This window comes from Protomyctophum bolini, assembly GCF_963924005.1.
Source record: "Protomyctophum bolini genome assembly, chromosome: 12".
Lineage (NCBI taxonomy): Eukaryota > Metazoa > Chordata > Actinopteri > Myctophiformes > Myctophidae > Protomyctophum > Protomyctophum bolini.
Window position 1 is genome coordinate 40247443 of NC_137873.1, and position 17307 is coordinate 40264749.

Sequence of the window (17307 nt, forward strand, 5' to 3'; positions counted from 1 at the left end):
AGACATGCTGGCCGTGCCGGTCCAGCCAATCAATCAATGAAATCACCAACTCATTATTTTGAAGTCCAACATGTGACTTAATTTATTCATCTACTGAAAATCATTTTTCGCTTTTCGTTTTTTTTTGACAATTACCAACAACAAATTTAGATAATTTTGCAAGGGAACTGTATGTCGTATGGATGGCAAGGTGTAGAATTCAACCACAAATGTCCATTTTCAAAACATAGGCATTTTATGATTTTAAGATTTTCTGATAAGCCACTCAAAACAAAAACTTGTCTAAAAGAAATAGAAAACAGAAAATCATATGTTGCCAATCAATAGCCTACTAATTGCGTTGCGCAGAGTAATTATCATTCCAAGATTTCACACTGAGGCAGTGGCATTATGATTAGCCAACAATTAGTGGAAAAAAGAAGAAAAAAAAATAGAAAAAATAGAATGCACATATTTTTTAACTACTGTATATTTCAATAATTTTACCACACAGCGAGAAAATGGTGTACGTGTACTTGTCATGTCGCCTTGTACCTTTTGTCTGTTTTTTTTTTAACATGTCTATTTTTTTGTTCTTTTAATTCTTTATCGTCAGACATATCCTGGACACATTTCTGTGAGAAGAACTGCATATCATCATGACATCAAAGCACCAAATGTGTGATTACAAGCCCCCTGTAACACTAAAATAAGCATATTAACATATGAAAAAGGTGCCAATTGAACATATAATTTGTGCAATATCTTTTAAATACACCATTTACAAACAGTACCTGAACTATGAGCTACTGTACGGGCTCCGGCTCGCGGTACAAAAAAACCTTACAGCTAAAGTGGGAGTGACAAAAATGATTTGTTTTTCAGGTGAGTGTGTGAAGCATTTGGAGACGGATATAACGCATTATTATCAACCAATTCACTTGCCTATTGAGAAGAGACACATTATAGCTTTCCGAGGACATCACAAAGTTATATTTCATAATTTGATAATAACAATTGCTCAGTTTTTCACACCACGCGCATACTCTTGAGGACATTCAGTACGGGTCAATTTCCAATGTTATTATAGCTGCGATGCGATGGGAACCGGGTCTGCTTTCATCATGATTGATGTCACCCCTGCTGCTCACTTTATACGTTTATAATCATTTATTCAATCACTTAACCCATTCTGACCTGGCACCCATTTTGGTGTTAGCATCATGTTATGCTTTAGCTATTGAAAAATAGCAGATCTACAAGCTCATAGCGCGCCACCGAGTGGCGCGATACGAGCTTGTAGGTCTGCTATTTTTGAAAAATCGAAGAACGACTGACATTTTTTTAATCTGATCTCAGGTCAGAATGGGTTGATCAGACCAGTGTGTGTCCAATGGAAACCTGGTATGAATCTGATCTCAGGTCAGAATGGGTTAAGCCCCGTTTCATATTGTACGACGACGCCGCTTGCCTCGCGGCAAAAAACAGCTCATCTGTACATTTTTAGCACTTTTCTTTTTTCTTTACATTTTTTTTTTTACAATTTTCTGACATTCCCAAAATATGGATGCTACGCTGAAAGTGAACGAATGCGAACGGTCACCAACAATGATAATTGAGATGGTGGGGGGTGAAAGGTGCCGTTATCAGGTAATTATTGTTTCACAGGAAAGGTGACATTTGGTTCACATGCAAAGCTATAGGAGGGTCCAGACGAGTACTGCCACAGCCAGGAGGTTGTCTGGGAGTGGAACAGTTGGAAAGACATTAGCCGTCAATGCCAGTCATGCTAGCCGAGCTATGGCGGTGGTTGGTTGACCGTTCATGAATTCCTACAGGGGGGGGGGGAGTCAGTGTGCGCAATTTGAAAAGCATAATGGGTTTTAACCTCAGTGAAAATATCAGCAACAACCCAGTGGTCACAGACGACGAGAAAGTAAAATATATATTGCATAGTACGAGAAACTTAGCTTGGTCTCAATTCAGACGTTGATCCTTTCCTTGAATACCTCCGGAAGAGCCACGCTGCTGACATGGAGGCACCGTGTGCCTACACGCATGGGAGAGAGCAATGTCTGCCATTTCATAGTGTACATATATATTATTAAGAGCCATAAATTCACATTACTCTTTGATAAAAACCACCACAAACTCATGATATCATATCATGGTGGAAGGTATCCATAGCACTGCATTATATTTATGATAGTGAGCGTGTATTAATTAATAATACACACTCCCAGGCGCTGAAGTCACAGTAATGACTGTAATCGGAATGTACCACGATTGAAGGTTTTAATATTATAGTTTACGATAGTGTTGGTTGGTAGGTTGTCTATGACTCGTTTTTGTTATCAGTGTTAGGACGGACTAATGCTTGCTTTGTGGGTATCCACTATCCAAACACAAAATACAGCCAATAAATCACCAAAAATGGACTCATTCTTAAATTTATCACACCTGTAAAATATCCCATCGCTTCACAAACTAAGGCTTGCGTTTACACTTCACAAATAAGCGTAAGATGCCAAATAAAAGTGGCATGACACTCTCGCGAGTTCTGTGGCACGGCTAATAATAAGAAAGGCAATCACGTCCAGTACTGGCAGGAGTTGGTTTGGATTGTGCTTAATGTAATGAAGAGAAAGAAAAAAGGAAAAAGGGTAATTGATAATGTATGTAGTTGATTGCGTCCGTCCTCCCGTGTTATACTGTAGGCGCACTGTAAACTTCTCACGTGTGATTCCTGTGTCAAACTGGGCCCCTTATTTCCAGACGTGGTCCACATGCACCCTGCAGTAAGATTCCCACTCCCGCCGGGATGACCTTTCCGACCTCTCCCTCTCTCTCTCTCTCTCTCTCCCCTTCTCTTTGGCAGTAGTGGTTTCTAGGAATTGAGTACAATGCAGCTGTGCAATACCATTTTTGTTGTTTGTCCTTTTGTTGTTGGGCTCTGCTTGAGTTAGCTGATGCTGAGCTGGGCGAATCCCAAGAGTTTGACGTCATCTGGAATCTCAGACTCGTCCAAGCCTGACGCCTGGAAGCAGAGAGGAACGGACTTCAGTTGTACAAAAGCACCATTACATTCCGTCTGACAAAATAATTAATAAGACCAAGTACTAAAGGTCAGTGCCGTCACTACCTATACACGCAATACGCACTGCGAGTAGGGCAACACGCCGAGGGGGGGCAATAAAATGTGCCAAACCGACCATCAAAATAAAAGAAATCACCGCGGCTCCACCGCGTAATAACGAGCGGCCATGTGTGTGTCATCGCAAACAGTGAAAATAGCGGAAGTCTCTGCACCGCCGGAGCACAAACCGAGCCACTGACAACCCTAAACCTAACCCTAACCTTAACCTCAAGAAAACTATACCTGGCCCAGGCGGTGGCGTAACCGTCTGGGCACCCGACTGGTAATCCAGTCACAGTGTGCCGCAGGTTCGACTCCCGAGCCCGACACGGCCTTTACTGCATGTCTTCCCCCATTTCCTGTCAGCCTACTGTCTGTCCCTTCAAAAAACCAATAAAAGGCGTAAGCCGCAAAGAAATATAAAAAAAATAAAAATAAAAATAAATAAAACTATACCTAAACCTAACCCTAAACTTAACCTCAGTAAACTTAACTTGCCTGGGGGCGTGGTTATAAACACAACCCGTGTAGGAATTAGTATGAAGCGGGAACTATCAGGTGAAAAGAAGCAGCTTGCACTCCTCATGCATAGAAGGAAGCATGAGGTCAGCCCGCTGCACACCCAGGTTGGCAGAGGAAGTGTAGCGCCCAGGATTACATTAGATAATTGACACTGGGTGAAAACATGAGTTGCAAAATTGTGGGATAAATATTTTATATAAAAAAATAAACCAATCTATAACCTCACAACAAATGACGTTAATGTACTGACCAGTTTGAAGGTCACATTTCTGTTGTTCAGAGGATCATCAACAATCTTTTGCAAATTGGCAGCAACTGAAAGAAGAGAGGCAGGAAGAGATTACAATATCTTAATGCTAAAAACATTGACTCTAAACATTGAAGTACATCATGCTGGTTGTTCATTTTGCTCAGTACACAATGCAGTTAGTGACGTAGTTAGTTGACAAGATCTTACAACTCAAATCAATAACCTTTTATTACATATACTTGGGGGTGGGGGGGGGGGGAAAGGCAATAAACCTTTTAATTCTAGTCTTGTGTAAAATAAATCATAACAATAATCAAATGAGATCTAAAACCATTTACCATTATAACTCCTCAAAACTCTTTCTGAAACATAACTTCTGTCGATTATTTCTCCCCTTCAATAATACCAATAATACCAATTGATATTGTATTTCATACGACGAGGTATAACTTGTAAGGATCGTGCAATCGTGGAATGAGCAACACCCGTGTGTTATTTAAAGAGGAAAAGTCAGTCTGAATGAGGATGCTGGTGATTTGACCCATTCTCCAGGGCTCCTGGTGATTGTCTCCACCAGGCCGAAGGCATGGGGAGAGAGTATGTTTTGACCCGTTCTCCAGGGCTGCTGGTGATTGTCTCCACCAGGCCGAAGGCATGGGGAGAGAGTATGTTTTGACCCGTTCTCCAGGGCTGCTGGTGATTGTCTCCACCAGGCCGAAGGCATGGGGAGAGAGTATGTTTTGACCTATTCTCCAGGGGTGCTGGTGATTGTCTCCACCAGGCCGAAGGCATGGGGAGAGAGTATGTTTTGACCCGTTCTCCAGGGCTGCTGGTGATTGTCTCCACCAGGCCGAAGGCATGGGGAGAGAGTATGTTTTGAACTATTCTCCAGGGCTGCTGGTGATTGTCTCCACCAGGCCGAAGGCATGGGGAGAGAGTATGTTTTGACCTATTCTCCAGCGGTGCTGGTGTTTGATCTGATGAATACAGAGCATTTACTTACCAACGACTAAGTCCTTCCCATCGACCAGACCGGCCGAGACCAACTCCTGAGACACCCCGTCGGCCGAGTCTGAGAGCAAAGACAGAGATGGAGATGGACAGGACAGAGACAGGACAGAGAAAGACAGAAAAGGGTAACATCATGAATAAAAACCATTAGTGGATGACGTGGACAGAAGGAAGACAGCAGAGGGAACATGACGAGTGTTAAGTCCTGCACTTACAATATAATGTTATTAAACATTACCTCTGCCAGACATGAACTCAAATCGGATGTCATTGAGTTCCTTCTTCAGGTTCCTTAGCCTCAGAACCAGGCTGATGGGGACGTTGGTGCCCGGTGCTGCTGGGTCCTGTAGCAAGGCACAGAGATGGTGTTTGTACAAGAAACCATTGGTTGAAACTGAAGCCAAGGGAAAGCCATTGGTTGCTGCCTCAAATTCAACTTAAGAGTGAGAAAACTGTGTACAAGCATGGGTTGGATTTTTGTAGTAGTCGTCTAGACACTGTTGACAACGATGACGACATGACATACATAATTGATTGTTGCTTTAATAAAACACGAGTGCAGTCATGGACCTGAAAACCTGCTCTAAGAGGAACCAAAAATGTGCTTCTTGCGGGGAGGCAGGCACAGGGTCAATGAACTGGAGACACAATTCAGACAGAAGAGCAAGCCGGCCAAACTACTACCGGTTGACCCACTTCTCCACACCAACGTAAGGTAGGTGCTCAACCAATTGCCCAACGATTACTATGAATACTTGCCAAACAGCGGTTACCAACACAAAGGGTGAGCCAGAAAATAGCAGCCAGGAGAATGAGACTAGCAGGACACTGCCAAAGATACCAAGAGCTGCCAGCCAGCAAACTAACTAGTGCTGTGGGAACCAACACACGGGCACCGGTCACAAGGACGTCGGTCCCACGCTAACATACGTGGATGTACTCAAGAACGACGCGAGGTCACGAATTAGTGACGTCTCGATTTGGGCCAGATCAAGTCAAACCAAGACTAGGCCCAGAATATCGCCCGATTTCAACCAGCATAAATTCTGCCCACTAAGACGGACGTCCCTGGATGAATCAGAGAGAGTCCGATAGAGGCCAGATCAACTTAAGTCGTATCATATTCATAACTAGACAGATCTGCCCACCCCCCCGCCCCTGTAAAGACCTATATGACGAGACATTTTTGAGCGGTGCCAAGCACCTCCATTAAGTGACTGTGTCTGTATGTCTGAGCCATTCACCCGTGGTGATTGGAGTCATTGACCCTGAGCTGTTTAGAGATTACGACCTATTGACCCTGCTGTTTTACACACACACACACACACACACACACACACACACACACACACACAACAAGTATAGTTGCACCGCTCACAGTTTGCACAGGTGCGATTTTATTTTTTAACTTCCTGATTGTGACTCATCTATTGAGAGTCAAAAGAGCCAACATAAAGTGCATTAGCCGTACCTGTCCGTGTGAGGGACTCGCTGCCTGAGCAGAGCCAGCCTCTCCTCCGGCGTTCTCACTGCCCTCCTGGGCTGGAACAGAGAGACCCGTGCTGCCAGCTGTGGGCGGGAAGAGCTAAAAAAGAGGGTGCGAAATCACGCACACACACACACACAAATTGAGTTGGTTTGTTTTCACGTGTCACGTAAATTAAATGAAGAAATTAAACAAAGATTAGGGAACATCAGATTGTCATGCAGATCTTTTGATTCAAGGCATTATGGGTAAATCAAGTTTGTCAGGTCATGTCCACTACATATTTGGCTCACCTCCATATTCTGTGATCCGTCCTTCACCCTGGGTGACTGCAGGATGGACATGACAGATTGGCAGGATTAAAGACATGCAATTCTCCTTCAAATCCACCCCAACTATGGGATGGTCTGTATTGTAGGATTGTCTGAGTTTAACCACTTCAACCCCTATGTTGACTGGGGTTGACTCACTGTGTACTTGGTCTGCTCTTCTCAGCAGATCTACAAGCTCACAACCACCAGAACAGGGATGCTAGGGTTCAAGTGGTTAAACCCATAATAGGATAAAATGAAATCACAGTAAAGATAAAAAACCCCATCCCAGACATCCACGAATTAAAGGAATTAAGCATGAGGATACAACAACATAATACATATTTTAGAACAGTCATGCGATTGGTAGCGATCATAGAAAGAGCTTCTGTGAGAGAAATCCAAGAACCATGCAGCGTTTATACTAGAGCCATTTATATCAGTCTGGCCATTATCAGGCTCTAGTCGAGTCTAGTTTATACTCTCAAATTCTACTCCCAAGTTTTACTTTCATCTCTGTGTTTTCAAAACAGAGTTATTCACATTGTGAACTATGTGGCAGTAGGGCTATGTATGCGATAAGACTACAAGGTCCAGCATGCTTTGCATGTAACATCAGTTCTATGAAAACAGTTCTATGAAAAGTTGAAAAGTTGAATGTCTGTTGCTAGCTAAGAAGGGGAGGTGTGGCAGTTAGGGTTATGTATGCGATAAGACTACAAGGTCCAGCAGACATTCCGGTGACTAGTAAACAAGCTACAAGCTACTAGCTGTGTCCCGTGTCCCGTCATTTAACAAACTATAGGGCTGGGGGGGGGGGGCTGACATGACATGCGAGAGAAAAGTGGCGCCCGGCCTCCTCACCCGCAGAGCGGCCACCGCCGCCTTCCCCTCCTCGCTCTCCTCGTCCAGCTCGTCGTCGCTCCACTCCCACTCCCCGTCCTCCGTCTTGTGGAGACGCCCGCTGGAGCCGGGGACACGACGCACCTGGAGGACAACGGATAAAACATGGTTAATGGAGCCGGGCACACGACGCACCTGGAGGACAACGGATAAGACATGATTAATAACCCATTTAGACCTGAGAAACTATTCTACAGAATGTCTTCTGAATCCTGACAGTTTTCTGAAAAACCCTATGTTTCTATGACAGTCGTTCTCAAACAGGAAACCCACGAATTATCTGTAATTGGCCGCCAAACCCCCATCTGAAAATATGTTGTTCCAGGGAACCCCCACACCCCCAGAAACAAAGATTTGAGTTAAAAGCGTTCGCTCTGAAAGAATATAAATTCAAAGATTTGCGCCACATTTTCACGATTTTTCAAAAATAGCAGACCTACAAGCTCGAGATCTGCTATTTTTCAATAGCTAAAGCATAACAATGCGAACACCAAAAGGGGTTCCCGCCCAAAATGGGTTAATGGGTAAATTAAAACATATATTTGTGTGCGTCCGTGGGAGGGTGTCAAACCTTTTTCGCTCGATCCGACATCGTGGGGCCCCTGTGAAGAAGCGTCTCTTTCAAGTAGTCGTTGGTCTGTCACAGAAAAGACAGAAAAGTAGACCTTAAAAGTATTCCTCCGAAGATGCGTTTGAAATTTTAATGAACGTTCCAAATATTTAAGGATATATTTCATCTATTTATTTTACCCGGCATGTGGCTTACCTTGGCTTTTTGGAAGAATTTGTGTTTTAACAATTCAGCAGCAGTAGGCCTGTGAAAACAACAACATGCGGAACTCTTTGTACAGGTCAGGCAATAAGGAATTTGGCATCAGGAGACACACATGATTGTTTTTTTTATATACAATGAAGACGCAAAGAAGAGATCATGCAGAACAAGGACATGCAAACACTTGGCAAACCCTTAGCCATGGTTCACATGGCGCTCATACTTCACGACGAGCGTGATAATAATCATGACATGTCATGTTTCAGGGCTAGCAAACCCTGTCACCTGCGTTGAGTCACTGACCTTTTCTCGGGATCTTTTTGTAAACACAGGGAGATCATCTTCCTAAAGGACTTGCCATATTTCTTCACCATGTCCTTGTCTGTGATGCCGGTCTCCAGCATTGGCGGATCGTTCTGCAGGGTCAGCATCAGCACCTGCCAACAGGCATAAATCACCTGCATTTAGTGCATTACTCCACATGGTAGGATTATTAACCCACTCTTCTACCAATATGAACTAATTCCATTAGACCAACGCTATAAATCAAATCAAACTGTATTTAATAAGCACATTAAAAAACGACTGTCATCGACCAAAGTGCTGTAGTAAAAAAAACAGCATAAAATAAGATCAATACATCAATATCAAACGGGTACATTTGACACTATTGGGCAGTAAAGTCGTGTACCTTCATGGGTGGGTACTTGTGGTACGGTGCAGCTCCGGTGGCCAGTTCAATGGCTGTTATACCGAAGCTCCAGATGTCAGCTTTGAAGTCGTAACCCCGTACCTGCAGATGGAGTAGGTTGGAGGTTATGTTGTAGTGAGAATTAGTCCAGTAAATAAATCTCAGACATCAAAAAATCCTCTCGGGTTGGATTATTTTGTTTCTCACCTGATTCTGACAGGACATTAGGTCTACTAGCCAGGATAAAAAAATCTACCCTATTCTGCACACTGCTAATCTGCACACTGTCCCCAAAATGTGCTGACCTCATCACATTTGTGATAACGGCTATGTCGTGTTTTTGTGCAAAAATAATGTTGGAATGGATTCAGAATCATGAAAACCCCGTAGTTTGACACACGTCACATGATACTTAAAGCATAATGAAATTTAGAAAATATTGCCTTTATAATAGGTTATCAATAGGGCCATCTTGGATTAAGGCAGATTTAGGGTATTAGTAGTGAGCAGATTAGGGTAGATTTTCTATCCTGGCTAGTAGACCCTGTCAGAATCAGGTGTGAAACAAAATAATCCAATTTTGTCCAATCTTTGCCAGTTAATTCTTGGACTAAATGGAAGCAAAATAAACCAGTCTCCAGACGAGACGACCCACCTGCTCCATGACCTCCGGGGCCATCCAGCAAGGTGTGCCGACAAATGTCTTCCGCACTTTGTTTCTGGTCATGTCTCCTCCAGCTGCTAAGAAGGCACTCACACCAAAGTCTGGGCAAGGTGTGTTGTCAGGGAGAGAAAGCGCGTGTGAATGAGGACACATTGAATCACAGAGTGAATCACATTTTGAGATGACGATAAACAGTAAAATAATAATAGCACTGTACCAGCGATTTGCACTGAGCCATCGTCACCAAGAAGAATATTTCCAGCCTTCAGATCCCTGTATATGAAGAGGTACATCAATGACCGAGTCTAGATTTTTACTTTAGTGTGTCTGAGTGTCTGAGTCTTCCTCAAGGACACATGGCTGTGAATGAAGTGAACGCACGCAGCCATTGGATCAAAACCAGTGACTTTTGCGTTACATGTCAGGATGGCATTTGTAAAAATGCCCAGCAACTTTGCAATGCCCTCTCAGGAATACAAGTCTCGAGTTGAAAAAGATTTGCAACTCCTGATCTACCGGATCTTAACCCACCCCTGCTGTGTTTACATACATTTGGACAAATCTGCACTAAGGAATTAAGTGGATTATCTCCTGATCTGATCTGTTCTGCAAATATCCTTTATAATCCCAAACTCCGAGCCCAGCCCTTTTCAGTTGCTTGTTAACATGCAACCAAGTAAGCAAATCAGCAGCTAAGCTACCACTACAATTGTGCAAAAGGCAATGACCACACACACACACACACACACACACACACACACACACACACACACACACACACACACATCATCAAATGGCATTGATGCACGCAGTAATGTATCAGAAAACAAATTTGACTCTTCAATTGGGTTTATCTACTTGGGAGAAATTATAATGTAATTCTCACAATGCTGCAGTTGAAAAACATTGCAAATTAATTGCCGTTAGCCTTCAGCAGAACAGTGCATTTCAAACAGAGCCATTACAGTATGACGGCATAGTAAGTAAGTAGCCTTGCCGAGCCATGAGGCCCACAGGGCAGGAGCCTATCTCCTGTTTCTGTAGCGTGAGGCAGCTTGATGTACAAGTACACCCCCTGGACATGACGCTAGTATGTCGCAGGAACTTACCCCCAATCCAACCCTTGATGCCGAGTGTCAAGCAGGGAGGCACTGGGTCCCATTTTTACAGTCTTTGGTATGACCCGGCCGGGGATTGAACCCCAACCTCCCAGTCTCAGGGCGCACACTCTAACCAAAAGGCCACTGAGCTGGTATGACGGCATGGAACCATTAAATCAATTACACTTGACAGCTGCACTCACAGGCCTTTATTCACTACCCTGTGTCTCAGTGGAGGTTCACTGTGTTCCTGGGAAGGATGGTTATGTAAAACAAACCTCCTAAATAATGCATTTCCAGTGGTTTAAATATTGAAGAACCTTGGTCGACGTGAAAGCCAGAGGACTAGTACACACAATAGAACAGAAATGAAAGACTCAGTCAGTACTAATCCAGTTGAGAAATTAGATAGCAATGATTGTGTCTTACAGAAAAAGAAATACACGCATCCAGGTAGGGAGACCTTGCAGTCGGGTACCTCACCTGTGAATCTGCCCATTTTTATGCAGGTATTCCAGTGCCTCCAATACTTCTCTGAGGATGGTGGCGATGCAGCCCTCGTCCAACACGCCGTTCTTGTGTTCGCCACGCGAGATGGTATGCTTGATGATGTCCAACACAGAGCCTGAGATACAGGGTGGGGAAGATTTATGTCATCTGGCTGAGTGCACCGCGATTTCTTTAAAAGCAGGGCCGATGAGAGAAAGAGTGATTTATTTGATACATGAACGGATTCTCAATGTCACTAAATGCTCACGCGCGGGCCAATTCGTTAAAGAAAAGGGAGGGGATTTTATTTATTTATTTGAATAGCAGCTCTACAAGCTCACAACGCATCGTGATGATGATGCAACACCTTGTGATCTTGTAGATAGGCTATTTCTGCTGTGTGACACCATTATACAGCAAGAGTATAAATCAGGCTTACTTTTGGTTAAACACATTTTGAACATGACGTACAACTGTGTAAACAAAGGAAGGTCAGAACAAAGGGGCAAAATTTAAGACTTCATTTACGATCGAATGTCAACATTTAGGCCAGAATTATGGTATTTTTCAACTCATCATCTCCCACATCTAATCGTGTACTGTGCATGATAGAACTCAAACGCACACACAAGAGTGCTATCACAGGACGTCTCCTTAGTCCTTATGGACAAAATGAATGGTGCGACATGTCCTCTCTGGGTAGATGCAGTACTGCATACCAGAAAGTAGCAGGGTAACACATTAAAAGCACCATACAGGGATAAAGTGTACATATTCTAAATACTTCATAAAACTCTGTCAGACCACGAACGAGGTAAAGTGTGTATTGTGAGAAGTTCATACACTCTGTCCAAGCGTACTTCAGAGATATGAAAAATGGTAGATATGCCTGCAGAAAGTCAAGTTCAAGATAAGAGTTAGCAGAGGGCAAGTCACGTAAACAAAGAAAAGAAAAAGGGTTTCTCTGACAGTACAAGAATACTCACCACCACTGAGTAGTCTCATCACCAACCACAGTTCATCCTTCACCACAAAGGAGGTGTAATAGGATACAATGTTTCGATGGTGACACTGGCTCATCGCTTGGATCTCTTTCTGCGGGAACGAGAACAATCCAGAGGAACAGATAAAATATACAAAATTGAGACGCATAGTAGCGCTGCTGCACAATTAATCAAAAAACGATCAGAATCTAGAATCAGACACCCATGCGATCTCATTTCTACATTTGAGCAAGAATCGTGCACACTAGTTGGGTGTCCAATTCATTTACTTACTCCTCTCTCTTGCTACAAGAGAGGTTTAAGTCAAGCACTTTAATGAGGTCTGTTTAAACTTTAAAGCCACAGTACTTGGCTCCAAGTACTCAATTCTTGTGGCGGAAAAGAATTGTGCAGCTAATTGTACACTAACATATAGACCAACTGTTTGACTGAAATAATCTCTATACATAATATAGTCAATGTCAACTCCTACTAGTCTATAATCTCAGTTCACTATAGCATGAAGAAGACAATTCTTCCTTTGTTGCTTTAGACTGCTTAACCTACTTCAGCAGTGAGCAGGGAATCAAGCCCTGGATACCCAAGGAGTGACTAAGGTAATGTCACCACAAGGCTACTAGGCCAAGACACCCTTAATTAAGATCATGGGGCTGCTGGGAGAATCAACTATCCAGGCTAGGGATATGTTACTGTATATTAAACTAAACAAAACAGAAAATGTGTTGTACAGACTACAGACCATGGACTGAACTCGCTACTTTTTTTTTTTTACATCTGCCATCTGTCATTTTTACCAGAAGCTCATCCATGCTGGTCTGACATTTTTCCAGGTTGATACGCTTGATGGCCACCTTCTCCTTTCGGGGCTCACAGTAGGCTGCCTGGACCACAGCTGTGGCACCACTCCCTGGGAGGAGAGTGGAGGGAGGACATGGCACAACATTAGAAGTGGAGGGAGGACATGGCACAACATTAGAAGGACAAACATAGGGCCAGTTCAAGGGGGGAGCCTTTAATTGATGGAACAAGTCAGTAATTCTACCCAGTCTCACCAAAACACGGTGAAATAGCACGGAATTGCAACAATCCGCATACATAATCTACATACGACACTGAAATCCTCCCCATGGAGGAGGGCGGCGTCTCTACCGAACTTGACCCACACCACTGAGGGCGCGCTAAAGCGCAGCAAGTTGCCGTGTCGAGCGTTGCGATATGGACAGAATAGTAAATAATGTCAAACCCAAACTCAGCCAGCCCGACCCAGCCACGGTGAAATAGCACTACCATACTAGTTAAAGCCACGCCTGTCACGGTCAAAACAGTAGTCGTGAAATATGTACGGATTTGGGGGTTTTCTAGGAGTGTATGTATTGTATGTATTCCTCCGAGATGGCGTTGCAGTAGGACTATGAATGCTACTGAATCTGTGATGATCCAGTGGATGTGATCAGGTGTCATAAGCTGTGTTCAGAGTCAGACAGCACTGTCTGCAGGCAAGTCCAAAATTATGTTTCTCAAATACTCTACTTTAGGACTGAGTCCACACTGTTATTTTATTTGCAAGTGATCAGATCATCAGACTGGATGTGTGTGTGTGTGTGTGTGTGTGTGTGTGTGTGTGTGTGTGTGTGTGTGTGTATATACCGGTATTTCAGACATCATGCATTTGGTTGCTGTGGTAACGACGAACAACATAGGCAACTAAGGCAAGAGTAATGTTAAACTTATACTCTGTTAACACGTTGTGTGATCTTGCAGACAATTGGCCATTTTCTGTGAGTGCACCGTCATATGATTGAACTATTATAAATCAGGCTTCAGGGCTCAGGCTTCAAGTGTCATGATCCTCAGATTTGGATTTCCAACCACTTAGAAATGTGATTCAAACTAATCTCATTAATAAAAATAATAAAAAATGTGATTCCTATCTGAATAGGCCAGCTCAGTTTTGAGTCTCAACATACTGTAAAAAACCATGTTCCCTGATCGCTCTTGAAAGTCACCATGAGTGTGTCACTGACTGACTCACTGACAATGTACACAAAATACAATAGAAATGACTGCAAGATCATTGTGCACAGCCAATAGGCATTTCCACGTCGACCTAACCCGTTCTATAGGCGGTACGTTAATAAATAACGCACAACAAGTAATCGAGACGAAACTAAAACGTTTGAGTCAATAATAACTGCCACAACAATCAATCAATCTAAACGACGTCCAGCAAATGAACACCACCCACACCCATGTCAACATACATTTCACCCTTCAGCCCTGTCTGAGCTAACTTGCGTTAGCACTGTGCTAGCTAAATAGCAGTCCAGATAGATTTGCAAAGCTAATAGCTCATTCTAAAGAGGGACTTTCCCCCGGCTCGCCATGACCGAAGAGCGCTAGACTGCGTGCAGGCAGCACTAGAACGCTTTCTGCATGGTGTGACCCATGAACTACAACCGGCCTGCTCTGAGCCGATAGCTATACTAGCAGACATACGGCTAGCAGCCGCAGCTATCAGCCGCTAGCTGCCTGATAATGATATGCTGGTGGTGGGTAGCTAGCCATTTAGCTACCAACAGTGCTAACGTTAGCTCATAGCTTCCTCACCTATCACCTCATGGAGAATATAATCATCCTTGTCGATTGACCAGGGCTGGGCGTTCTGGTCCTCTGCCATCCTGTTTAGCTGCTCGTGCGGCGCCGTTAAAACAGCGTTGGCTGCTTAAACTCCCAGGGATATGTTGTTGTCTTGAAGGAAGGAGAGGAGAGGAGAGAGCGCTGCCGTTGTGTGGTTGATCACTCCATTCAGCTACTACGGAGTACGGAGGAGGAGGAGGAGGATGCTGGGCTGGATGGTTGCTCTACTGCTGCCTGACAGTTCCTGGCTGGCTGCTGATGTCAACACAGCCGCGACGCGACATGCGCCCCGTGCGCGCATTACGTAAACGTACGGGTTTCTTTTTTCTTTTTTTTAAATCTTCTTCTTCCCTTTTTCTGTTTGTATGAACCAAAAAAGCCGCCATGTTTGGTGTGGCAATAATAATAATAATTGCGAATGCAATAAGCACTTACTATGAGACCTAGCAGATCATGTCTGTCTGTGCGTGCGTGCCCATATATGGAGCTGAGTGATTTGTTTGTGATTGATGCAACACACTCCATATTTGGACGTATAGCTGCTTTGGGGACTTTTTATATGGTTATGGCTGACTGGCTGAGTCATGGTGACATGAGACTTAAAAAAAAAATAACTTAAAAATAAATCTTAAACCCAAATATGTACGAGCTGCGTTCGCTTCCCGCGTTTGCGCGTCTTACTGGTAATAATAATGTATACTGTGTCTGCAACTCAAGCAACCGTTTTCTGTGTCCATCCATAGCGTTACGTTACTGCACCTGATAGCAAAGAAAGTGCACACAGGCATATAGTGTCGTGTAGCAATTAATTCAACTGAACTTCTTTAGACAATGCTGTATGTTTTTTTTTTTCTTTCTTTTTTTTGCAACGACCTGAAGCTAGCTGTGATGGGTTTTCACTAGAGGGCGCAATTACCCCTTTCGTTTACCGTGGATTATGGCCTGCTGAGAATAGACCATTAGCCCCAGTCAGAAAACGGTAGTATCAAACTCCCAGAAAATTATTGTTGAGGTTTAAAATAATAATTTACAAAAATAGTCTGCACTGTAAATACTCTTCTTTTCTGTTTTATCTTTTTTACTTTATTAAAAAAAAGTATTCTAAAGTCCCTTTTTAGCTTAATCTGCTTAATGTTTTATGTTGTTGAAATGTGCCTTGCCTTGCTTTGCCTGGCTGGCCTAATAATAGGCCAGGCAGAGAACAATAAAATAAATGAAAGAAACCATGTCACTGGAACAGCGCCAAATGGATGTTTTGTTGAAACTAGTAAAACTATGGCTGGCATCAATGGCATGAGGAAGACTTTTCCACAACAAGTCATAGCTTGTTGTGGAAAACAGACAGCAAGCAAAGGAAGACAATTTTGAATTTTACAGCTCAGGTTGTTACAACTGCAATCATCAACAATTCTGCAACTCACTCATCTTTGTTATTCCACAGTTGGTGAGAAGTAACTAAGTACATTTACTCAAGTACTGCACAATTTTGACCTTTTTTTTGGTTTTTTTACTGGAGCATTTCCTTTCCGTTGTTGAATTGTTTGAAAACGTTAGTTACAAGTAACTTTGTAGATGTTGATTATTAATATAAAACATACTACTTATATACTTTGGCTATTTGAAAATAGTAGATCTACAAGCTCACAAGCGATGCAATCTGTTGTGAGCTTGTATAGATCTGCTATTTTCAAAAGATTTGTATACAAAATGTGTAGGCTACATGTGACATGGGACTTTCTATCAATTACATACATAAATTACATTACATACATAAACAATAATAATATAATAAAACTTTATTTATATAGCACCTTTCAAATTGCATTACAAAGTGCTTTACAACAACAACAAACAGAAAAGTATACAGCAAAGACATTTCAATAGAAAACAAAAGCAGGAAAATATATATACTAAAATGTTAGATTGGCAGTGAAGGCTAATCTATAAAAGTGTGTTTTTAAAAGGGATTTAAAAGAAGACACTGATTCAGCGCGCTTTGATGTGTAAGGGCAGTGTGTTCCAGAGTTTTGGTGCTAGGGAGCTGCTGAAAGCCTGGTCTCCTTTGGACTTTAGCCGGCAAATTTGAGGGTTGAGAAAGTCTTTGGATGAGGATCTCAGGGAGCGGGTTGGGACATATAGGGGAGATTAGATCAGCGATGTACGGTGGAGCGAGACCGGACCTGGCTTTGAATATGGTGAGAAGGAGTTTGACATTGATTCTGAAGGAGATTGGGGGGGAGCCAGTGCAGGGACGCTAGAACGGGGGTGATATGGTCAAATTTCCTGGAGCCAGTTAGCAGGCGAGCAGCAGCATTCTGTAGGGTACTAGTTGTGAGTATAGGCCTACTTCTT

General features: G+C 43.1%; 1 protein-coding gene across 3 annotated transcripts; it reads right to left on the bottom strand.

Annotated features, from left to right (window-relative positions):
• Positions 1-53: 53 nt before the first annotated feature.
• On the bottom strand, positions 54-15241 carry LOC308324883 (serine/threonine-protein kinase OSR1-like). Of its 3 annotated transcripts, none has more exons than XR_013964974.1 (18): positions 14926-15241; positions 13113-13225; positions 12301-12409; positions 11309-11450; positions 9943-9998; positions 9717-9826; positions 9062-9163; positions 8674-8807; positions 8365-8413; positions 8170-8235; positions 7560-7682; positions 6678-6713; positions 6370-6483; positions 5137-5242; positions 4891-4959; positions 3888-3952; positions 558-3016; positions 54-527 (listed from the first exon to the last, which is right to left on the bottom strand). XR_013964974.1 is itself a non-coding variant. In XM_080777218.1 (18 exons), exons 1-17 carry the CDS (start codon positions 14993-14995, stop codon positions 2942-2944), a joined length of 1539 nt encoding a protein of 512 aa, XP_080633344.1. In that variant the 5' UTR covers positions 14996-15241; the 3' UTR covers positions 54-2029; positions 2900-2941. The 3 variants fall into 3 exon arrangements, 2 of the variants coding, with proteins under 2 accessions (XP_080633344.1, XP_080633343.1); XM_080777218.1 differs by having other exon boundaries at positions 54-2029; positions 2900-3016; XM_080777217.1 differs by having other exon boundaries at positions 54-3016.
• Between the last annotated feature and the right edge of the window lie 2066 nt (positions 15242-17307).